At 59.1% G+C, this 24,138-nt stretch overlaps 1 protein-coding gene across 5 annotated transcripts in view; it reads left to right on the forward strand.

Moving 5' to 3' along the window:
* Positions 1–24,138, forward strand: part of AFAP1 (actin filament associated protein 1) — an 86,277-nt gene that overhangs the window by 36,502 nt on the left and 25,637 nt on the right. For all 5 annotated transcript variants that reach the window (XM_036227462.1, XM_036227463.1, XM_016127121.2 and 2 more), the window contains 6 exons: positions 3,726–3,834; positions 7,509–7,720; positions 11,114–11,293; positions 17,542–17,637; positions 20,180–20,261; positions 23,630–23,779. In XM_036227462.1, the coding sequence (XP_036083355.1) occupies positions 3,726–3,834; positions 7,509–7,720; positions 11,114–11,293; positions 17,542–17,637; positions 20,180–20,261; positions 23,630–23,779 (829 nt within the window). The remainder of the gene's footprint in view (positions 1–3,725; positions 3,835–7,508; positions 7,721–11,113; positions 11,294–17,541; positions 17,638–20,179; positions 20,262–23,629; positions 23,780–24,138) is intronic.

Below are 24,138 nucleotides of genomic sequence, written 5' to 3' on the forward strand. Positions count from 1 at the left end.
GGGTGAGCGCTGGGGGAGGAGGAAGGTGCGGGCGGCGCTGGCGTGACCGGCGGTGCTGGCGTGACCGGCGGTGCGGGAACGCCAGGGCTTCTCGGGAGATGATGGCTCCGTGTCACCGCGTGACGCGGAAGCAGTGGGTGTGGGCCTGGTGACCTCAGAGGGCCGCTAGGTCTCGGTCGCTTCCCGACTCCCGTTGCGCTCGGCCCCCCACAGTGGTGGGTGCCGAGGGGCGTGGTCGGGACGCAGACGTATCACCCCTGTGCAGTGGTCAGCACCAACCTCGCCTGACTGTGGCTTCTCGCCTGATCTCCGAGCACGCGTGACACCGGGCAAGGGCTGTCACCTCTCGAGCTTCAGTCTCATTCGCGAAGTCGTAGTAAGATACCAACATCTCTGTTGTTTTCTGAACAAGAGAAAATGTGTATGAAGTGTCCCAGGACGGTGGCTGACGCGCGCCAGGCAGACAGTAGATGGCGGTGGTGATGGCCAGATTGTTGAAAAACAGTGATAATAGTAATTATATTTAGATCATACAATTACACTATTAATGGAAAAAGAATGCTCTGCGCGGCTTTTCCTTAAAGTAGCAAAAGCAAAGGCTGATGGGCTTTTCTTTCCAAAAAGCTGGGAATCACTTTGAGGGCAGCATCGTGAGCCAGGCAGGCCTGTAGACGGGGCATGTTCCTGTCCAGTTGTACGCCCTGGTTTGCTCCGGTGAGACGTGGAGACCTCACAGGAGAAGCGTGCAGTGCCTGAAGGCAGGTGAGAGTTCCTCAGCTGAAAGGCAGGTTTCACCTAAGTATTGATCTGAGGGAGAAGCATTTTGGTGAACTTAAAAGTGTCCTAGTGACCGGCGCCACACCACCTCTGTCTTTCATGTCGAGAGCAAAGGTCCGTTATTCTTTGGGGAGAACAGCTGCTCCTCTTCCTTTCTGAGCATCGAAGGCGGCTATGCTGGTTACACTTCGGTCCCTTATGTCCTCAGCGCGTGTTTGGTGAGAGCCAGCCCAGGCAGACGCTGGCGATGATAAGGTACGAGACGGGGTCGCAGCTTCGTGTACAGACCGGGCCTCTCCCAACCTTGAGTGAAAGTCGTAAAACCCAGCGAGGGTAAAGCCGCTGTCGACGTACGGCGATGTTGTTTAAAGGTATGCGCGAAGTACCTGCTCTGGCCAGAGACGACCATGTCATCTGTCAGCGAGGCCGCAGGCAGTAGATGGCGGTGGTGATGGCCAGGTTGCTACTTAAAGGAAAAGCCGCGCGGTCAGCTCTCACTAGGTCGTGAAATGGGTCACGTCGGCTTCAGACGAGTACTAGAAGAGGCATCAGAGAGCCAGGACGGTGATCAGGGCTGGTGTGACCCAGCGCCCTTGGGGACCGGCCTCCGCGGTGCGGGAGGGCCGCGTAGCCCCAGGACGAGCCAGACCCGTGTGGAAGGCCCTCCGCGCGCCTGAGCGCCGTCCTCCGCCCTCCCTGCTGGGAACCCGCCTTCCCTCCCCGCGCCTTAAAACACTCCCGTGAAACGCGACTTCGGTGACGTCTTACCCACTGGAGAGGGTCCGAAGGAAGAGTTGGAGCCGAAAGCAGCCGTGCGGCCGTGCGGTTCCTCTGTCCGGCCCCTCCCCTTCACACGTGACCCCCCGCCCGAGCCTGCGAGGGCCCGGGCGGGCCCGGGGACAGAGGTGTTTGGGGTGGCGTGCCGGCGCCTTTTGAGAGAGAAGATGCTTCTCTAGAGGTATTATTTTTTGAGGGGTATTACCTTAAAGCAAAAATAGTTCAATTTTTTACTAATTTTGAAAATGATAAATACAGTATCTAGCAGAGATTTTTCAAGTAAATTGTTGTAGGTAGGCACGACCCTTTGAAATGTCCGCACAGGGGCAGGTCAGGATGTCAAAGCGGCCTTGTCCCGGTGAGGAGTTAGGCTTTTTTAGATTGTGCCAAACACACTTGTGTTGAACATCCTTATACAGTTCTGGTCACGTGGCCAGTCGACCGCCTGGGCGGATCTCTCTAGAAGTGCAGTCATTGGCCCTGAGGGCATGGCCGCTGACAGGTCATGCCGAATGCTCGACCCTGGTAGGGTCTGAAAATCTCGGCTGAGAAATACCACGGGCCGGGCCGGGAAGCAGCGCACCTGCCGCCCGGGAAGGGCAGCCGGCTCCGTCCCCGCGTTCCATGTGGCGGCCAGGAACGCCTTCCCAGGACGTGAGTCATCCGAGTGTCTCAGCGTGCTGAGTGGAGGTCGGAACACCCTCCGTTTCGTGAGCGAAGACACCCAGTGAATCGAACGGCTCCTTTCCAAAAGTGACATGCAGAGATTGTAACCCCCGGCCAGACCTCGCCCAGGGCCGAGCCCCATGAATCCGGGTCCGTTTTCAGCGCTGCCTCTTCGGGAAGGACCTGGCCCTGGTCCCGCGAGGCCACAGGATGATGGCAGCCGTGGGGGGCAGTGCAGAGGAGGAGAGTTATTAGGACGCGGACTGTGGCGGGAGGGGGTGGCCGCCTTCACATAGGAAGGGGTGTCTGCAGGTGACCTTGAGTGAATCCTCGTCCTTGACCTGGCGAGAGGAGGGGCGGGCTGAACGCAGTGGGCGATTAGTCAGTCCCAGGGGGCTTGCTGGCGTTAAGTTGCGTGGAAAGTGCTGGAATTTACATTCCAGAGTTTGTGTGCATAACCCCCCCGGGTACTCTGGAACAGCGTTCTGGGGGCCGAGCCTGGCGGAGCCTCGGTTCGAGGCCCCTGTTCTGTTCTCAGTGGCGCCTTCCCCGTTTGTCCGCGGAGCGTAGGTGGCGGGGACGGGGCACAGGGGGCGAGGCGGGCGAGCGCGAACACGGCGGGCAGACCCGCGGCTCGAAGCCCCAGCCCCGTCGCGGGGCAGCGTCTGGTTTCCAGCAGGCCGAGGCTCTGGGTGCCTTCTGCGTCCACCTCGAAGGATTCCTGACTGACGCGACCTGTGACGGGCACAGAGGCGCCAGGCTGAGCCGGTGCTCGCCGGTGTGGACTCTCTGTCCCTTCGCCCCGCTCCTGTCGGCTGCTGGGCACGGAGTCGTCGAGAGAAGAAAGGGCTGCAGCTGGGCCCCGCAGGCCGGCGGACGGGGGAGCCCCGAGCCCCCCGCCCTGCTGTGTCCCGAAGTCTCCGCCTCGAACCCCGAGGGCCTTCGCCTCAGTTTGACAGGAAACACACGTGACTGGTTTTAGTAACGAACAGGTTCCTTCCCCAGAGAAGACGTCCGGTTTCTCTTGAGAGTGTCTCCTAGGTAAAGTCCCTTTTCTTCCGGGCACGTGTGGGAGCCTCGGGGAGAGGCTGGGCACGCCGCCGCCCACCGGGGGCTGCTCTGTGACCGAGCTGTCCCTGTGCCCCCCGGCGCCCAGCAGCGCCGTGCGGGCCACGGAGAAGGAAAGTGGCTGTGGGGACCTGGGCGGGCCAGCGGTGCGGGGGCGCCGTGGGGACAGAGGGGAGAGGGCGTGCTCAGCGCTGGGGGTGCGCCTTAGCCCGGTCCACGTCGGGAGGGGCCATCGGCGCCCAGAAGCAGGGCGCCCCCGGGAGCCGGGCTGCGGGTACGGACTGGGCCGCACGCAAGCCGCCAGCAGCTGAACTCCGCGACCTCTGCGGCGAAGGTCTGCTGTGCCAGACTTCACAGGGCAGAGGGAGGGCGCGGGGCCTCGCCGGGCTGGGGGGTGGCGTTCTGCTGGTGACGCTGTTCCTTCCTTCCCTCCGCAGCCGCCTGACAGCGGGCCGCCCCCGCTGCCCACGTCCTCGCTCCCGGAAGGCTACTACGAGGAGGCCGTGCCGCTGAGCCCCGGGAAGGCCCCGGAGTACATCACCGCAAGTGAGTGCGGGGCGCGGCCGCCGGGGTGGGGCGGGGTCCGGCCCCTTTCCTGGGTGGGAGGGAGATCGGGGTTTGCAGAACATGGTGGAAACGGGGGGCAAAGTCAGTTTGACCCGAAGAGGTAAATCCAGACAGCGCTTGCAACAGTCCGAAGAGCCTCTAAGTATCTTCGGTCATCGGATTGTGACTTTTTTTGTGACTCGGAATTAGTGAATCTTCTTGCTGTGGAAATGTGTGTCGAAATGAAACGTTCCCTTTGGTCAGAGGACGCGGCTTTGTGGCGGCGTGTCCCGATGGTGTGCGCCCCCGCTCGGGTCGGAGGACGCGGCTTTGTGTCCCGATGGGTGTGCGCCCTTCCCTCGGGTGGCGCGCCCCTCCTCAGCCGCCTTCTCTGTCCCGCCGTGGCACAGGCGTCTGCCGGGCTGCGGATCAGCAGGTACAGACAGACAGGCATCCCAGCCGGAGGCTTCGGTTTTTGTTATCCGCACAGGCTGTCCCAGAAGACCGTGGTCCCGAGGTGACTCGTGCTCCCAGAAGCACGTTGTCAGTGCCGGGCTCTTAGATTCAGGACGAGAACGACGCGCCGACGCCGGACACCTTTCCTCGGATCGTCGGTCTAGTCGTCCTGCTGGCGTTCTGTCGGGCGGCGTGTTACCGTCTCGTGATGAGCGGGAGAGCTGAGCACGTGGCCACGGGGGGCGGGCGCCCAGCCAGCCGCCCCCGTGTCGGAGGAGATGGGGCGGGAAAGGCGCGTGCCCGCCGTGGCCCCGAGGCCGCCGGCACAGTGACGACCGCGCCTGCCTCCTGCCTCCCCCGTGTCCCGTGGGAGCCCCGTCCTCCAGCGCAGGGCGTCTCCGTCCCCCGGACCTGTGCTGCTCAGGGACCGAGTGTCCTGCTCTCCCCCTGGCAGTGCCCGGGCGGGGCCGTTTCAGCAAGCAGACTCCATCCGGGGTGGCGTGGGGAACCCCACACGCCCAGCGTGTGTCCCGAGTGCGGAGGCACCGAGCCCTGGCGGCTGGGCCGGACGCCCCTGGGGGGCGGGGGCCTTTGCCAGCCCACCCGGGCCCGTTTGCTCAGGCTCCAGAACTGCCCCGACACAGACCGAGGCCAAATTGATAAGTGTCTGTCGTCCTCTGAATAAGAAAAGGGACAGATCCGTAAGGAGGTTCAGAGGTACTGGTTTTGAGATCTATATGTTAAATGTTTTAATTTCTCTCTCATCCAAGAACTGTTAGAAAAAAGTGCAGTCAGATAATTTCTAAGTGTTCACCATTTCAGAAGATAGTAAATTAATTAGAAAACACCAGCTAAATGGCTCGACATGATTCAAAACTTCGTTGAATTCCTTTGTTTCTCACAGCAGAGAGTGAGACCTTCTTTCTGATGCGGGGCCTCCGTGTGGGACGGCGGGAGCCCCCCCCTTCCTGCCCGGCCCCCGACAGACTCGCAGGGTCAGGCGGGTGGTAGTTCTGACTGACCGTTGAGGCCTCCAGTAATTCCCAGCCTGAGAAGCCCCGCGGTGTTCTGGCCGAGTCGCACGCTCCGCAGCGAGAGCCTGCAGCTCACGTGCTGGGGTCCGCGGCTCCCAGCTGCTAGTGCGTCTCGTGTCGGGTGGTCGGGGATGGGAGAGGCCAGAAACAGAGCTGGTGCGTTACACGCACGTGAACCCACGTGGCGGCAAGCAAGAGACGCCGCGGCTGGTTCGGCCCTCGCCCCCGTGGCCGGTCGGCGGGCCTAGCGAGTGCTCGTACTTGACCCCGCGCCCCCCGCACGGGGCCCGGGCGAGCGGCAGAGGAGCGTCCGGACCGCGCCCTCGCGCTCCCTGTCTGCCGCGCCCGTGACCACGGGCCTCGGCGCTGCCCATCCCCCCATCCCTCTCGGCGTCCTCATCAGCGGCGTCACAGATGCCTCCTGACTGGCCCCCGGCTCTCGGTCACCCCAGCGCCCGCCCATTTGGCACCTGATTGCCGAAGTCACCTCATCAGTCGCTTGGGTTTCTTGCTCGAAATCCTTCCTTGATGTTAAATTCCGCTTCAGCTTCCAGTCTTCCTGTTCCCCCTCGTTGTGAGGGAGTTAAAACGAGGCGTGACTGCCGAGTACCCGTTACAGTTCAGTTTCCGGTGAGTTCAGAGCGGGAGTTCCGTTCTGTGGAAGGTCTGCCCTCCGCTGCTCTGCTGGGCCGCAGCCAGGGGCCCCGCCGCAGTCCGTCCCTGTCCCGCATGCATCCATCACTCAGGCACTCAGTCCTCGCATACGCGTGAACACGAACGCCTTCCGGGGGCCCACGGGGGCGAGCGGCACAGAGCGGCGTCCCGCGCCCTCAGGGAGCTCGTCGTCCAGCAGGGCCGAATCAGCAGTGGCCCTGCAGGGTGCACGGGGCGCCCCGGGCCGGCGGTCCTTCGGGGGGCTTTGCGGTGCCCTTTAAGTTCATCTGACAGTTGTGCCTTCTGCAAATAGCCGTGCGCTTTCCCTGTGCCGGGTACTTGGTCGCCCGCTGGGACAGTCGCCTCCCACGAGGTGGACTCCCTTCCCTCCGAGGGGTCAGGGCCTGCGGGGAGACAGGCAAACAGCGGTGACATCGCAGGGGGACGAGGTCCTGCTCGGTGGTGCGGAAGCACCCGGCAGGGGCACGCCACGCAGCGCCTGCCTCGGCACGGCCTCCGTGACTGCACAGCGTGGCCTGGTGACTGAGCCACACACACGTGCCTCCCCACAGTTCCGGAGGCTGGAAGCCCGCGGTCAGGGCGCAGCGCGGTCAGGGCCGGCGAGGGCCCCCCGGTCCCCCGGCCTGGGACAGTGGCCTAGGACAGCGCCTCCCCCTGGGTCCCCACACGCGGAGAGAGCGCGAGGTCTCTCTCTTCCTCTTCTTAGGAGGCCCCTAGTCCCGTCAGATTGCGAGCCACCCAGAAAACCTCTGTGACTAACCTTGGCCTCCGAGAAGTGCCCTCCTACACGCGGTCACGCCGGGGCTGGAGCTTCAGCACCTGGACTTAGGGTGCACAGTTCAGTCCGCCGCAGCCAGCTTTGGTGGTTCGGGGTGGGGGGCATGTGGAGGGGGTGCCAGTAAGTCACACCCGGAAAGGTGAGTGGCCGTCCAGGCACCGGCAGGAGACCGAGCGGAATGACCAGGAAGCCCGTCCACAGACCCCGGAGGTGGCGGCGAGAGTGACAACCCCGCGCCTGTCAGGGCACCGCAGAACGAGGGGGCAGGTGCAGCCGTCTCTCAGAGTGCCAAGGGCGACCCGAGGACGGGGTGGCCTGGGGTCAGATCGCGAGGGTCGGAGGGGCTCGCGCGTGTGGCGATGTCGGCGGGGACGAGGACGTTGCAGACCAGAAGGGACTCGGACACGGGGGCGCGGGCGAGCAGGGGCCGCCCTCCGTCCGGGGAGCACACGGGCCGGCTCGCCCCGCAAGGCCGTGGCGTGGGCCCGCGACGCGCTCAGCCAGGGCCGGACGCCCGGGATGGTTTTCAGCGCGGGGTCTGTGGTCGCTTGGAGACCGTGAGGTTTCCGCCGCCCGAGCTCAGCGTTACTCCTCCTGATTTTCATGAACGATTCTGAACGCAGGAGCCCCTTCCTCGCTGACCGATGTGACAAGGGACGTGAGCCCGCGGCCGGCTCCCAGGGCAGATGTCCCTAACCAGGCCCTCACTTTTCTGTCTTTGCTTTTGACAGATTACGACTCGGATGCGATGAGCAGCTCCTACGAGTCGTACGACGAGGAGGAGGAGGATGGCAAGGGGAAGAAGGCGCGACACCAGTGGCCCTCGGAGGAGGCCTCCATGGACCTGGTGAAGGACGCCAAGATCTGCGCCTTCCTGCTGCGGAAGAGGCGCTTCGGGCAGTGGACCAAGCTGCTCTGCGTCATCAAAGACACCAAGCTGCTGGTAAACCTGGGCAGCGATTGCTCTGGGGTCGAGTCGGTGGTGTTTCCTCGGCCACCTGACCTGGTGGGCTTCGTGCCCAGGCGGCGGTCACAGCAGCGAGGGGTGGGGGAAGCGTGGCCTGGGGCCTGTGGTGAGCTCGGAGGTCCAGCGTCGTGGGCCCTGGCAGCGCCGGCTGAGATGGCCACGCCCGTGCCAGAGGCCTCCCCAGCCCCTCAGCGGGCAGAGGGCAAATCCCCGCCTCCCCCACCACCCCGCCCCCCAGCCGCGTCTGCGGCCCGTGTCGGTGGAAAGGCACAGGGCTTTAACTCGCCAGAAGTCGCAGGATGGGTTTTCTCATTTGTAGTGAGTCAGTGGATTCCTCAGAGCCGGGTCAGAAGTGGGACGGGCAGGCCTGCGAGGTTCGGAGGGGGCGTGCCAGGGCAGGAAGTTCTTCTGGAAAGCTAAAGGCTGGTTCTGTTTCTGCTTTTCATCCACGAGGCAGAATACGGAGATAGAGTAACAGAGGCAGGAATGTGGGTGTCATTCCAGCAGGGACTCTGTCGAGAAAGCAAGAACGGTTTGAGATGGGGTGACGGTCCCTCCCTGCCTCCCTCCTTCCCAGGTTTAGAAACTGTGGTTGATTATTAGAATTATGAATTCTAGAGTATGTTGTTGCTTTTTGTTTTTCTTCAGATTAACCTTGAGAAAAAAAAATCACTCAAAACTGTATCGTTAAAACAACACATGAGAAGTTATGTTTCTGTGCATCTTTAGTGGAGTTAGATATTCTTTTTATAGTTTTATCTGTGAATTATGGGAATCTAACTAGATTCTTAAGACATTGTACATTTCTAAATGAACGGTTTTGTTCATTTTTTTTTTTTTTAAACAGCGAGAGTACATGTTTTTTCCACATGTGTGGCCTGAAATATCCCAAATTTAGAACATGCCAAAAATGACGCCATGGGGGAATTTTAAAGTAAAGGATGAAAAAATAAAGTGACGAGGACCAAGATGGTGCCCATTAGCGACCTGACGTAGCGGCCCTGAGAGGCGGACACATTCATGGCGCCGACGGTTTAAAAACACACAGTCCACTCTTGGGCAGGAGGTTTTAAGCCACAGAGAGGGGACCCCGCGTGGCCGGCGGGGGTCGGCAGTTCCGAGGCGCGGGCGACCTCGCCCCGCCCCCTCCCCCGTCCCCACACCTGTCTCCTCCTTTTTCTTCTTCTTCCGCGTCCACCCAGCTTTCCCGTCTTCACGACCAGGACGGAAATGCCTGCCATTTAGCGTAGTTACACATACTCGAGAAGAAATTAATGGAAAACCGCACGAAAGCCCTGTCTTTGTGCAGCATCAAAGTTGGTTATTTTTATGATGAAGTTTTTTTTTCTGGTTCAGAGTGGTCTGTGATTCAGCTGCCCAGATGACCGCTGTGGACACTGAAAAAAAATTCGCAGTGACAACAAAAGCAGACGTTTTCCACGTTTAAACAGTACGGAAACTATAAACGGAAAACGAATGGCCCGGCTCGACCCCCCGCCAGCCCTTCTCCCCTCGGGCATGGCCCTCACCAGCCGTTCGTGTCCTTCCGGAAGCTTTTCCTGTCCCTGCCCGGGCAGCCCTGCGGCGTACCGTGAGGTGCCCGGAGCCGCCTTTGGGCCTGAGGGACGGACCCGTCCCTCACCCGTAGGGAGGGCTGCGGGCAGATGGCTTGCCCAAGGGCGTGCCCCTTCCCTGGGGGTCCGCATCCCCTGTGTTACCGGGCGGGGACCCAGAGGGACAGCCCGATGGCACTCTCCAGCTCCCGGAGGGCCCGCCCACCCCGGCCTCTTGGTGACCCGCTGGCCACCCAGCCCCTCCCACTGCACAGCCTCTTCCTGCCCCGCGTTCACAGGCGACCCCCTTACACATGCGGGCGACTGTCCTGCATGCTGCTGTTTCGGAGCCAGCCTCCCTGGGGGCCCCGCCAGCGTCGGACTGCTGAGGACACACCCGTTCGGGGGCGCGCGACTTAAGGAAAAATATAAGCTAGAAAATTTTTTTCCGATTCCTTCCATTGTACATTTCATTTTACTTTATTTTATTCATTTCATTTTATTTTATTGTTTACACTTAACTCAGAATGTAAAACGTCTCTGGTAAATGGTAAACATTTGTAGCAATCTAAGGTTGGTTTGGGGGTATTTTTTTTTCTTCCTTTTTGGACAGGGAAACCATCTGTTGAAATTTTTTTAAAGCGGACATGTTCTATCAGTGCGCCACCCAAGAATCACGGTTTTGGGACTATAAATGATCGTTTCTGCTCATTCATTTCTTCATCAGTAGATGGTCTAGAGACAGGACTGTAGGCCTCACGGTTTGAGGCCTGCGGTCCTGGGTCTGCCACTTTTCAGGCAGCCTGACCGGTCAAGTTACCTAACCAGTTACTGGTCAGTTAAGTTAGCTACTTAACCAAGTTTACGTAATCTGCAAAACACGCATCTGTGAGGATTAAATGAGATCGAGGTCTGAGGTGCCTCGTATCACGTTGACACTCAGTACTTGGTAACATGTTCTTGTTACTAATAACTTAATGAAAGTTAAGAAAAGAGTAAAATAACTCATCTTATAATGAGGAAACGGGCTCAGAAAACAAAGTTCCTGGACCCCAGATTAACTTAGCAACAGAGCCAGGACCCAGACATCTGTGCTCGACGTGTATTTCCGTGAGGAGGGGTGCTTTTGGTCCCCAGTACAATGGGGTGCGGGGGACACCCCGACAAAGAGTCGCTTCTGGATGTTACAGATCTAGATTAAACAAGAGTGATGGGGACTGGGGCTCAGTTTCAACCTCAGCACTGAATTCTTCAGAGTGAATGCAGCTGTGTGAATGGAGCCACGGGTTTTGGATCCTCTGCTCAGCTGGAAGGCGAACCTTTGCGGGCATTTTCGTGTGTTATGCGTTGATGTTTATACCGTTAATGAACTCATTCATGTGTCTTTCAGAAAGTGGATAGAGATGAGATGGGCAGATACCAAAGGACATAGATTATAGCATAAAGTATCCAGATTATTGTCTGCCCGTGTGAGGGCCGTGTCGTTCCACCAAATCTAATTATGTTCATGTGGCTTAGTGACGAGCTCCACGGCACATAGCCCCGGGGACGCTGTCCGCTGCCGGGGCATGTAAGTGATGGGATTCCACGCGCACACGCACACGCACACACGCTCACACACGACGCCGGCGTGGAGCCGGGGCTCTGTGCGCAGGGTCCCCCGAGTCTGCGGAGCCCTCCCCGCTCAGCGCGCGCCCCCACCACCCCGTCAGAGCCCCCGATGCCTCGCCGACGCGCCCGGTTCCGGGGCGCAGGGCCGTGGTGCTCTGCTCCGCCTTCCCGGTGACCCACCTTCCGCGTGTCCTGTTGGTTGCAGTGCTACAAAAGCTCCAAGGACCAGCAGCCGCAGATGGAGCTGCCGCTGCAGGGCTGCAGCATCGCCTACGTCCCGAAGGACAGCAAGAAGAAGCAGCACGAGCTGAAGATCACGCCGCAGGGCACGGACCCGCTGGTGCTGGCCGTCCAGAGCAGGGAGCAGGCCGAGCAGTGGCTGAAGGTAACGCCGTCGGCGCCGCTCTCCGGGCTCTGTCTCTGTCTTAATTCGTATTGTTTTCCAGGTGCGCACACACATGGTTCACCTGCATGGTTTGGTTTTTGAAAGAAGGATATTCCGATTACTTTGAGGTTAATTATTTTAATTCTTGTCTTCAGGAGGCAATCTGCACCCCCTTCGTAGGCTGCTTCTAGAACTTTCTCTCTTTGATTTTTTAGTTTCACTTTGTATCTGGATGTCCATTTTTATCTATTCTGCTTGGGATTCCTTAGGTCCCTGAAATCCGTGGAATGTCATCCTTCTAAGTTGTGGAAAATTTTTCAGCCTTTTCTCTTAAAACATTTATAACTTTGCCCCATTCCGTCCCCTCCCCCGGCTGCATTTAAATGTACGTCAGACTTTTTCACCACGTTCTCCGTCTCTTTATGTTTACGATCCCCACCCCCCCACGCCCCACCTTTAGTCTGGTTACTTTTTCTTGCGACTTCCAGCTCACTCTTTTTCTCTTTATCTGTGTCTGATCTGCTGTTAAATTTGTGGAGTGGAGTCTCAGTTTTGGTCACGGCGATTTTCGGTGCCAGGGTTTCCGGTCGTCCCCCTCGGGAAAGCGCGCGGGGCTTCTCCTCTCCCCCGCAAGCGCGTGGCAGGCGCGGCTGTCGCGACGGTGGCGCCCGCGGAGCTCAGCTTCTGCCGTCGGTCACGCTCGCGCTGTCCGTGCCGCTCGGCCTGCTGCTGCGTCAGACGCTCTGCCGGTCGCGCCGGCCGTTATGTTTGGGGAAGACATTTTGTCAGTCATTTTTGTTCAGGAGCTTCGTCGAGGCATACGTCACGGGCCGTACACTGCCCTTCTCTAGTGTGATCCAGCGGTTTTTAACGCCTTCCCAGAGCTGCGCGGCCAGCACCGTAATCTAATTTCAGAACATTTCATCACCCCGAAGAGACACTGCGCCCCTGCTCCCACCCCGGCCCCCAGCCGCCCCCCCGGCCCCCTGGTCCCACCCCGGCCCCCGGCCGGCCCCACGGCCCCCGGCCGCCATCCCGACCCCCGGCTCCCACCCCGGCCCCCGGCCGCCACCCCGGCCCCCGGCCGCCCCCCCGGCCCCCTGGTCCCACCCCGGCCCCCGGCCGCCACCCCGACCCCCGGCTCCCACCCCGGCCCCCGGCCGCCACCCCGGCCCCCGGCCGCCCCCCCGGCGGCCACGCGTCTGCCCCTCGTCCCCGTGGAGCTGCCTGCTCTTGGCATCTCGCGTGAGCACAGTGTTTTCCAGGTGCCTGCGCACCGTCCTGTCCGTGTGTCCTTCCTCCTCATGGCTTTTGTGTCGTAGCTAAGAAACTATCGATTCATCCAAGGCCCTGACGAGTTTCGCCTGTGTTTTTCCCCGATCGTTTTATGTAGTGTGAGATCTTAAATTTAGTCTGATCCTCTTTTTAGAAACATGTAAACTGTCATCCCATATCGTGGCGACCTTACTGAGGCTTTGGGTACTGTGAAGCCGGCTTCACCGTCACGGGCAGGTGTCTTCTGAGTAAAGGGCACACAACCTTCGTCAGGCCTGAGAAGTCTGAGGACTGCCCAGCCCGTGCACGACTTGACGCACACTTCTTCAAGAATCCTGCCAGATTTGTTTCTCTTTTTCTCGTCTGCAACTTCCATTACCAGCAGCGCTTGCCAAAATTAACATTAACTGACTGTGTGTGTGTGTGTGTGTGTGTGTGTGTGTGTGTGTGTACAGATGCCGAAAACATGAGCCATTTCGTAGGGGTCAGTCAGGAGACAAGAGCCAGTGTTCCCAGAAACGGAGTGGTCAGGTTTCCTTAAAAAATGTGCAGAGATTGTGTTTCTGGAGATGAGGGCTCAAGTTAAAAGCAAACAAAAGTACCACAGAACGTATAACAATTTGTTTTCTGAAGGATCTGAATTTGGATCCAATTCTCTTAAATACATATTGAACTTGTCACCGAACATGGCTCCTTAGAATGAAGTGTATTAATACAGAAAGCTCGTTTGCAGCTGTCCAAAGAATTTGGGTGATAAACCCTTTAATTATTAGTTGTTAATTAACTCTGCAGAGGCAGCGTGGCCATAAATAGAGATCAGAGTAGAAAGATAGTTTCATGAAAATAGCCTGAAATACCCCAACTGGCTGGTTGATAAAACCCGTGGGAGGCGAGCCTGGCTCGTGCTCACTGATCTTCTCACAGTGCCTTGCTCTTACCTGGGACATTGTTTAGTCTGCGGGAAGTTAAATTCATCTCCTGGTGCCAGATGCCACAGCTAACCCCTCGCCTGGCCCAGGTTCGTCGGGGTCTCCTCTGGTCTGCCGATTGCCCAGCTCTTCCCTCAGCACTGGGGGAGACATTTGGGCTCTAGCAGGGGAGATTCATAGCTAACAACCTTGCATAGTTGACCTAGGGGTACACATGTGTTTGAGTCGGGTTTGTTCGGAAAGGCTTCTTGGAAAATGTGACTGTGTGCGTTAGCTTCGATGGCGGGTGATTTCACCTGGCAACTCCAGGGATTCCTCAGGTCCCTGAGCCTTGGCTGGCAGATGGGATCTGATATGGAACAGGGGGGAACCCAGGGGACATCGCAGTGACCAGAGAGAGAGTGAGGCGGCCGGCCAGGGTGGGGGCGGGGGTGCTGCGGGCCCGGCTTTTCTCTACGCACCCCCGTTTACAAAACTGTTTTCCCTGAGGATGTCAGAAATCCATGCAGAGGAGTAGGGAGACTTTGTCATGAGGATGTGCTTATTCGGTGTGACCGCCTGGTTCCTTTCTTTCTGTTTTTCGTTCATTTTTTTTCCATAGAAAGTTGCAAGTCCAATTTATTTCTTCATTCCCTCCTTTTTTTTTTTTTTAATTAAGTTTTGTTTAGTTGCTGTTACGTGGTAGGCATCGTTTCTTCTACGAAGATGCCCACAGCTTAACAGAAGGACCAGGCCTGTAAGCATGCAGTGCACATGACCGGCGTCCCACAGGAATGCGTGGCCGTGTGGCTCGTGGAGAGGGGTGACTGCACCGTAGACCCCTGTGGGAGGCCGGAGCAGGCCTGCGGGTCACGTGAGGCCTAGGCTGACTCTCCAGGCGTGAGTCCTGTTTAGCTAAGAGAAAAAGCCCACGTCCTTGGTCATGGAGCACGTGACCACACCCAGGCGGCGGGCGGGAGGACCGAGCAGGACTGCCGGGGGGCTGTGCGCACCCCTCCCCCTTCGAAAAACGGAGACAGCAAAAGGAGAGGAAAGAAGGCAGCTGGTTTTCGAATAAAAGCTTTGCCTCGGGTAGGCTTCCGCGGTTCACGTTGTGCAGGGTCCGGCCTTCCGGTGCGAAGCGAAGGGCCTGCGGACCTCGGGTTCGTCTGTGTGGTCGGACGCTGGAGTCGCGGGAAAGACGCTCCAGGCTGCTTCGGCCTCTCCTGGGAGGAGTCCTGGGGCGGACACTTCAGGCACTTTATCGCTTTACCTTCACGGTGCCCCTCGGGCATTGTTCGGGGCAGGGGGAGCCGGAAGTAAGGCTCAGAGTCTAGATCGCTCAGCCTCCCCGAGGGAGGAAGTGGCGGAGTTGGGGCGTAAACCCCAGCCGCTCTCTGACGTAAGAGCCCAGGCGTTCCCCATTGTATCATACTCTTTGCCTAGAGAAAAGACAAACTCCTGTCTGTAGATCAAATAAAAACTTGCCTGGTCAGCTCCAGATGCGATAAACACATTGGGAGGTGAGGGGGTGAGTGAAGACTTCCCACGGCAGGGAAATCGGCGCGAACCCGGGGGAAGCGAGCGGTCTCCCCTTCAGACGTCGAGAAGGCCCGGGGCGCCGGGGCACGGTCACCTCGGGTTCCTCGTTCATACCTCGGACTCCGCGAGGGGAAAGCATTGCAGCAGGCTTTCTGGCTTGCTTCTTCCTTTTCCTTTTTCTTGTTTTAGTCTCAAATGTGGACATCGCTCTTTTTTTCCCTAAAACAGCTGAGCAGCAAGATGGCTGGAAACACGGGCCTGTCAGCCCCTGGCTCTGAGCCCGGCAGCAGCGCAAGCCAAGTGGATGTGGATGTCTGCTGAGATCATGTTGCAAAATTACTGCACAGATATCTGGGGCTGGGCGTTTCTTTTCTGCCCAGAAGGCGCTTGGGTTGAGCTCAAACTGCAGCTTAGTTCCAAGAAGGGTAGAAGACATTTTGAAAGACATGCCTGCTGACTTTCCGGTTACAAGAACGTAGGTTCCACAGACCCAGAGTCTTGTCTGTCTTATTTACTGCATGTCCCCGGTGATCAGAACCACGCCCAGCTCCTTGCGGGAGCTCGGTGACGGTGGCAGGGACGGCAGGTGACCGAGGGGTGGCCGTGCGCACCAGCAGTGCCAGGGATACTACCTACCTGCTGCAGACCCCACGCCTGGACGTCCAGGCCAGGATCGTTTTGTGAGCTCCCGCCACAGATCACGGGCCGCTCGCGTGACCACGCTGTTGCTGATGACAGCCGCCACCGTGTTGGGAACGTGCGTGTGCTAGATGCGCGCCGAGGCGTTTCGCACGTAGGGGCTCGTTTCCTCTTAACCACGTTATTTACGTAGCAAGGCAGGCTGTCTGCATGCTGCTTCCTTTGCTCGTAGTGAGGAAACTGAGGCTCAGGGGATCCGACCTTCAGCAAGTCACGGGTGTCCTTGCCTCCCAAGCCACTGAGGAGCAGAGCGGGTCAGACAGGGGCGTGTTTGGCGCCCGGTGCCCGGCGCCCAGCCGTCGGGCCACCTAGTCCCGCCTTCTCTAGACCCCGGGCCCCCTCCCAGCCCCGCGGCGCTCACCACCCGAGGTGCCCCTTCCAGGCTTCTCGGCGGCAGGCCGCCTCACAGAGCAACCCCGGGGGGCCGTGCGCGGGGCTGTGTCTCGCCGCCCCGTGCTGTGCCCCCGCGCCCCGCCCGCCCCAGCGCAGCCCCCGGCCCCCTTCCTCCGGCCCCAGCCCGCGTGCTGCCCGGCCGTCGGCCCTTCTCCCGGGGCCTCGCTCCGCTCCGTGTCACCGTCCCTGCCGGGGCCGCGCCCCATCTCGGCCGTGACCGTCAGCCTTTTGCCACCGACTCCCCGGTTCGTTTCCAGCTCTGGCTGGAAATTTGCCGTCACCTCCAGACGTGACCCCCTCGCTCTTCCACCCGGCCCGTTTCTCTCCGTCGCTGCCGTTCGAGTAGGTGGCACCGCCCGGCCTCTAGGACCAGGCGCCATCGTGGACTTGGCCTTCCCGTCACGTCCCACGCCCCGTCCCTCAGCAGGACCGACCGTGGCTCCCTCCGGATCGCGCCCTGGGCCCGGCGGCTGCTCGCCGTCCCCGCCGCAGCCGCTGCAGTCCACGCGGCGACGCGGCCGTGGTCGCTGACGCGTCTCCCTGCGCCCGTGGCCTCCCTCCTCCACGGCGCGCGTGCGCCGCCCCCACCACCGCGCGGGCACCGCGTGTTCGTTCCGGTTCGGGCGGTCTCGAGGCGTTTCATGTTGGGGGGATTCGGGCGCTGCCGCAGCCACTCTTCCCAGAGGGCAGCACCGACGCTCGGGACGGTGACCGCATCGGGCCACGGCGGAGGCCAGGACGCAGCCAGGCGGTGAGGCCCGGGGCGCGGGCCCTCGGCCACGGCGCTGCGCTGCTCCCCGGGCGCCGTTCCCTCACGCCCCTCCTGGGGGCGCTCCAGGCCTCCCCACTGCGCCTCAGGGGCGCCAGTGTCCTCGCTGGGCCCGGAGGCGCCACGCGGCCTGGCCTCCGCGCCCGTCTCCTGCCACAGGAGCTCCGGGTTGTCCTCAGACCGGTCACAGCCCCCACAGGCCTTCGCACCTGCCGTCCCGTGGCCCGGAACCCTTTCCCCCGGCGCTCCACGTGCTGGACCCCTCTTGCCGCCCAGCTCGCGGCGTAGACGTCACCCCCGTCGGGCCTCTCGTGGTCTCGTGGTCTCAGGCAGCCACGCCGTCTCGTTAAAGGCCACCGTTCTGTGTGGACTCTCCTGCCTCGTGTGGCCTCCGTTCCCCGGTGACACTCGCCGTGTTCCCGGGATGGAAGCCCCCCGAGACAGGACCCTCGTGGCCTGTTCCCCCACAGCCCGGACCCGCCCCAGCGCCAGCGAGTGGAGGCGTGAGTGTGCGAGTGAGCAGATGAGTGCCCGGTCCCCGGGAGCGCCGGGCCAGGCGCGTGCGAGCCCACAGACACGCACCTCTGTCCATCTCGGTTCCCACCCCGCGTGCAAGCGTCTCTGCCTTCCGATGTACTGACGAATGTCGGCACTTCTTCCAGGTGATCAGAGAAGTCTACAGCGGCTGCAGCGGGCCGGCGGACTCGGAGTTGCCGCCCCCGTCCAGCTCCCCGGTGCACAAGGCCGAGCTGGAGAAGGTAAGGGGCGTGGACTTGCTGCGAGCAGCAGCCTCACGAGAGGACTTTGAGCATGTCCTCTGAGAGTTTCAGCACTTGCAGTTGAAAAAGAAAGAGAAATGAAAGCAATCCTGCTTCCTCTGCTTTTCAATATCCGCCCTGCACGAAGCTCGAGCTAGTCCTTTTACAGATTGCATGCGCGGTTTTATTGTTCTCAGCTCTGGATGGAGAAGTGGACTCGAAGGTGCTAAGGGCCTTGTTCAAGGTCAGCTGGCTGTCACGCGGCAGAGGGGAACCTGAATGCAGGTTGCGTCCTTCTGGGGTACAGCAGGCGTGGCCCCAGCAGGCCGGGCCTCGGCCCCGTGCTCGTCGACCTGCAGACAGGCGCAGTGAGGTGCAGCAGTGCGGGTGGGCGGGCCCGGGCCCTTGGGCAGAAACGTGTAAACCGTCCCCGTCACGGCGCACGTCTGGCTCTGCGGGTGCGCTTCGATTGTCTCCGCGTGCAGAGGTCCCGTGTCCACACGGTGCTCCGTACGCCTCCGCACCCCAGGACCTTGACCAGTCCTCCCCGTTTAGCCCCCTGACAGTGAGCAGGTGCTTTTTGTCAGTTTTGATTTTAGTAAGGATTTTCCAGGGAAACAAAACCAGCAGGGTGTGTCTGTGTGCATTCACGCGCGTGTGCGTGTGTGCCTATGATCTATATAAGGAATTTATTTACGTTAAGGTTTACGATAAGAAATTGGCTCATGTGATTATGGTGGCTGACAAGTCCAAAATCTGCAGGGTGGCCAGCAGGTGACGTCCGAAGGCCGCCTGCTGGAGAATGCCCCTTGCTCGGGGAGGCCGGTCGTACTGCTCTGTGCTGGCCTGCAGCTGGTGGGCGAGGCCCCCCACATCGGGGGGGAGCAGTCCGCTCTCCTCAGAGCTCACCGACGTAAGTCTCATGCAGAAACACCCTCCGGGCTGACGCGTGAAGTTGACCCCGCAGCCCTCATCCTCATGTTGTAGGCCTGTCGCTGTTTTTCCTGATCACAAAACTAACATCTGCTCGATGTGCAAAGCTCAGGAAGTTCAGAGAAACGCACAGAGGAGGAACAGAGTCGCCCACGGGCCCGCCACGTGGAGGAGGCGGCTCCTCTGCGCATTTTTAATCGGTTTTCCCTGTTCCCGTTTTCGTCTATAGTTAGGAAATTTGATGCATAAACATTTTTATGCTGCTTTTTCCCCACTTTTATATTATTACCAATTTTCTTGCTTTTTGAAAACTTATAATGGGCTACAAGTGTTTCTGTATTTTCAGCCGCTGAGTAACATGGAATTCGTGTGGCCTCTGTCATTTCCGTTACCTGCTCCCGTAATGGGCTCTTTTTTCCTTTGCCGGCCATTTATAAAACAAGCCGGCGTCTTTCACGTGGGTCTCTGCTGCCTCTCTGTTACCTGGGAATAGACTCCTGGGAGCTAGATTACTAGGCCAAAGGATAGAATTTTTTTTTTAAATATTGCGATTTCTATTACTAAGCAAATTGCTTTCCAGAAAGGTGGGTCCGATGTCACCTCCCATCAGCAGTGCCTCAGAGTTCCTCTGCCACCCACTCACGGGGCTTGGCATTTGTCTCTGTCTCTTATCTGGGTTTCTAAGGCTGTCTTGGGCCGGGCCAGCGTGGTTGACCTGGTTCCCAGGAGCCCTCCCCAGCCTGAGGGCTGGGACCGCGCTGGCTTTCGGTCACCCTCTCCCTGGGACTTGGCATGCGTGAGGTTCCCACTGAATGCCATTGATTCTTTCCCTGCGGCTTTTCCCAGAGCTGCCATAGGACGGCGAGCGCCTGTCGCATCCTTGGCCCACGTTGCCCAGACCTCGCATTGTGAGTTGAGCACGTGCACTCCCCCGTGTCCTGAAGTCACCCGGATATTTGGTTTTCCTTCCGGCTGGCCAGTCCCTGTGGCACTGGGCTATGATGCAGAGGCCCTGAGAGGGCCGTTTGGCGCCCGGGTCCTCCACTGTGACCCCACACGTCCTCTGTTCGGAGTGGAAGGATCCCAGCTGTGAAAGATGTCTCTTCCTCAGATACCAACTTAGACTTAAAATGATGCTCGACGGTTTTAATAGCAACTTGTCTGCCCGTGTGCACATTCTAAGCACTTGTCACAAGCGGGTACTTGACCCTCGTCCCCTTAAATGACAGGCGGAAATCAAACAGCCACCTATAGTATTGTTTTCTGGAAGCATCACGTGGCTTGGTGGGGGGGAGCCTTTTTTGTAATCTTAACTCTTTTTTTTTTTCAAAATGATTTGTAAGAACGTGATTTGAACGGAATAGGCATGGTACTATGGCGTGTGTTAGTGTAACCTCTGGGTTTTTTCTCTGTTCTTTTGATGTTTTCCAGGCTTTTGATAAGAAGCCAGTCAGCCAGTCCGTGTTATAGTTGAGCCCGTAACTGCCTGGGTTGTTGTGAATTTGGCCCATTTCTTTCAGCTTTGAGATAACTTTTGGTTGATCCGTGATAGGTCACTTGGCCAGTGTGATTACTTACTGTAAGAACTTAATCCTTTTTATCCTCACAGAAACTGTCCTCGGAGAGACCAAGCTCGGATGGGGAGGGCGTCACGGAAAACGGAGTCACTGTGTGTAACGGAAAAGAACAAGGTGAGTTCCGCTCGTGCCGAAAGCACGGGAAGAAAAACCGGAGCGCCGCAGCCCGGTCCGGGGGCTCTGGCTCTGCGGAGCGCTTCCCCGGTCACTCAGGCGTGCAGGCGGCGGCCCGTGCGACCCCGACGGGAATCCGGAGAAAGCCCCTCAGGTCGACGCCCGCCCCTTCGCGCGCCGCCCCCGGACCCTGCCTCGGCGCGCACCTGTGCTCTGAGAGCGCCCCGTGCGTGTTCCGGATGCCTTCGGAGCGGGTCGTTTCCTCACCCGACTTACCGCCCGGCGCCCTGGCGTCCTGCCGGAAGAGCCGGTTCTCTGGGGACGCGCTTCGGGCGGCGGGACGGGGGCCCACGTGCCCGCCCCGTCGCTGCCCTCGCCTGATCGTGAGCGCGTTGTTCCTCTTCGACGAGCCTCAGTTTCCCCGTCCTTAAAATGAGGAGGCTAGACTTGCAGATTTCCGAAGGCTTTTTTTAAAAAAGATTTTCTGAGAATGTATTTAACCTTTATTTAAAAATATATATATTTTAAATTGTAAAATACACGTAACGTAAAATTTACTGTCTTAACCACTTTTTAGTGTCCAGTTCAGTGGCATAAAGTGCATTCATGATGTTGTGCAACCGTAGTCACCATCCCAGACTGAAACCCCGTCCCCTGAAACAGTGGCTCCCTCCCCGCCCCTCCCCCAGCCCCGGCACCACCATCCTGTTCCTGTCCCTGTGGATTCGACTCCTCTCGACGCCTCGTGCAGTAGAACCAGGTCGTGTTTAACCTGACGTGACTGGCTCACGCCGCCCAGCACAGCGTCCCCTCGTTCGCCTGCGTCCTAGCGGGCGGCGGAAGCGCCGTCCTCTCCAAGGCTGACCGCCGTTCACTGTGTGGACGGAGCACATTGCGTTATCCTTCGCCTGTCGACGGATAGTGGGGTCGCTTCTACCTCTCGTTTGCTGTGAATGACGCCGCCGTGAATGTGGGTGTGCAAATACTGGATTCTTTTTTCGCAGTCAGCTTTATGGAAGTGTATGTTACATGTGATGAAAGTCGCCCCTTTGGCGTACAGTTCTTTGAGTTTTGACACACACTTACTGGCATTGTTGTGGCGCGATCAAATCTAAGACCCACGGAGCCAATTGAGATGACCCGTGAGCCTTTATTAGCCGGCCAGCGACTGACTCTGTACCACACAGGGTTAGAGGGGATCAGCCTCAAGCTTCCAGAGGAGGCAGCTCAGAAAGCCTAAAACCACATCAAACAAGCAAGCAGGTTTCAGAAGCAGAAGCTGGCCATTAGCACATCTTTGCACAGGACATCTAGAACCACACCCTGGTTGACATTAGCAGAAGTCGGCCATCTGAAAATTTTCCACCCTCAGCAGCAGGCGAGTTATCACCACAGTGAGGACGTAAAACGTTTCTTTCACCCCAAACGTTCCCTTTGCCTCCTTCGTGCCGTTTGTACCACCGCCCCTGGTGGCCGCTGGCCTGTTTTCTGTCCATCGCCAGAACGTCCTGTAAGGGGAAGCAGCGGTCAGCAGCCCCGGGTCTGGCTGCTCTGACGAAGGCCGCGGCGCACTCAGCGGTCTGCTCCTTCTCGTGGCCGCGGGGCGTTGCCGTGTGGACATGAAGCTCACCCGGGTTGTCTGCGCCTTCGAGCGGTTGTGCCTTAAGCCACGCAGACATCGGCAGGAGGCAGGTTTTTGCGGGAACACGTCGTTTCTCTTGGTCGAGCACCCAGGGGTGGGGTCCTCAGTCAAGCGCGTCCGCAGCAGCCTTGGCATCGTCATCTTTGCTTTGTGTCGCGTGGCCGGCCGTTCGCATAGATGTGAAGTGCTACGTGTTGTCGCTTTAACTTGCATTTTCCTGACGAGGGACAAAGGTTGCCATTTTTAAATGTGCTTCTTTGCCATCCTGGTACCCTCTTTGGTGAAATGCCTATTCATATCTTTTGCCCATATTTTATTGACTTGTTTGCTCTTATCGTTGGCGCCTGAGAGTTTTTTCCGTGTTCCAAATACAAGGCCTGTGTCCGATGTGTCTGCGCGTGATTTCCTCCGCAGCGTGTGGGCTGCCGAGGGGCGGGACCCGTGGGTGGCGGGGAGGGTCTTGCCTGTGCACAGCCCAACGGCCACTGTGCCTGACGCTGCCACCGCGGCTTCCCGGGTGAGCAGCTGCCCAGCCCGCCAACCCGCACTCCGCCCTTAGAGTGGACCAGGCGTTCCCGCTCTGAAATGCGGTCGCCTTAAAGCACTTAGCAGCTCGGGCCGCTAAGAGTCTCAGGACCCAAGTAATCTGGGTGACTGCGACATTACAGGGTTCGCCCCAGAAGGCCACGGTCTCCACTTTTGCCTGGTGGCTGCCTAACGCCATCGATTCCGAGGGTATGTTTCGTCCTCCCCATCGGAAGTACGGCCTGTCGCCCACCGGGCACAGGGTGTGCCATCGGAGCCCGAAAAGCTGTCTCTGAGAGTCGCCCAGACGTGGACTAACGAGCAGCCTTAGGGTCCTGCCAGGTGTCAAGGCGCAGCAGGCGTTGGCCTCGGTCGGACTCCCCTTGTTTCCCCTTTCTTCTCCCGGGGTCCCTGTGTGAAGTGGGGTTCTGCAGAGTGAATGTCTGGGCGTGCGTGTGAGTGAGTACCCCCGCATCTGGCATTCTGTTATTTATCTCCTTATTTGTTTTTTTAAAAGAGCAGCCTTCTGTGCTCTGTAAAGGTGACCTTGGTTCAAGCACTGTTTTTGCCCGGCGTGGTGCTTCGTGTGTGGTCGAAGGAAGCTGGTCGTTTAGGGACATTCTGACCGTCTCACTGCTCACTCTTGACCAGTTTGCAGCTAAGTTTCCGCTCAAGTCCCTTTGTCCTCGCTGTCGTGGCCCAGACAGAGCGCCGGCCATGTGGAGAAAGTGCCGGATGCACGCAGCTCTGGCACGTTGGCCTCCTGACCGAGCGTGGAGACAGTCCAGACCCCACGCGGTCAGAGCCACGGGGAACGACTCTGAGGCTCATCTCCTTGTCAGGCGCGGCTCCGGCGTTTAATAGACCAGTGCAGTGAGATCTGGGGGCGTTGGGAAGCTTCCCACCGACACAGCCACGGGCGTGAGGGCAGGGAGCCGAGGTCCTCGCGCCCGCCCCTGTGGAAGCCTCAACTGTCCCGACTGGCCCCGCGCCTGGTTGAGTGACAGCTGTCGGCAGACGCGGCGAGGGAATGTCCCCACGGCGTTCGCCCACGTGCCGGTAGTGGCATGCAGCGGCGGCTCAAACGGGAAAACCGGAGGGACAGAAAACTGGCCACGACAACGCTTTATTGTGATGCTTTTTCCAGTTAAAAGTCTATAATTAAAACATGCTTTTTTATTGTTGTCCTTATTCTTGACAGTTAAGAGGAAAAAAAGTTCCAAATCAGAGGGCAAGGGAACAGTATCTAAAGTCACTGGGAAGAAGATCACCAAGATCATCGGTCTGGGAAAGAAAAAGCCGTCGACAGATGAGCAGACCTCCTCGGCCGAGGAGGACGTCCCCACCTGCGGTAAGGCGAAGGCCCGCCCGGAGGCGGGTGCGCGGGGCCGCGGTCCCCCGGGGCCGCCTGCACCGTGGCCGTCCCCGCCGCACAGGTTCGGCTCCATTCGGGCTCTCGATGAGGCCCGTGGTCATCTGAATTGGGGGGAGTGTTTTGCGTTTTCACTGCTCATTAATAAAAGACTTTGCGGGGGTTTGAGATCATCTCTTAGGGTCTCAGAATGAAAAACAAAATCTCTCTGATACGTGAAGTTCGCAAATTTCTCTTCGGCATTTTTAGACTGGAAGGTGTGTGCGGGCTGGTGGCCCGCGAGGCCAGGCACTCGGGATTGAGAGCAGCCTCTCCCTCGGGCTGAGGTAACACAGCCG

The sequence above is a fragment of the Rousettus aegyptiacus genome, unplaced genomic scaffold (genome assembly GCF_014176215.1).
Source record: "Rousettus aegyptiacus isolate mRouAeg1 unplaced genomic scaffold, mRouAeg1.p scaffold_m13_p_10, whole genome shotgun sequence".
Taxonomy (NCBI): Eukaryota; Metazoa; Chordata; class Mammalia; order Chiroptera; family Pteropodidae; genus Rousettus; species Rousettus aegyptiacus.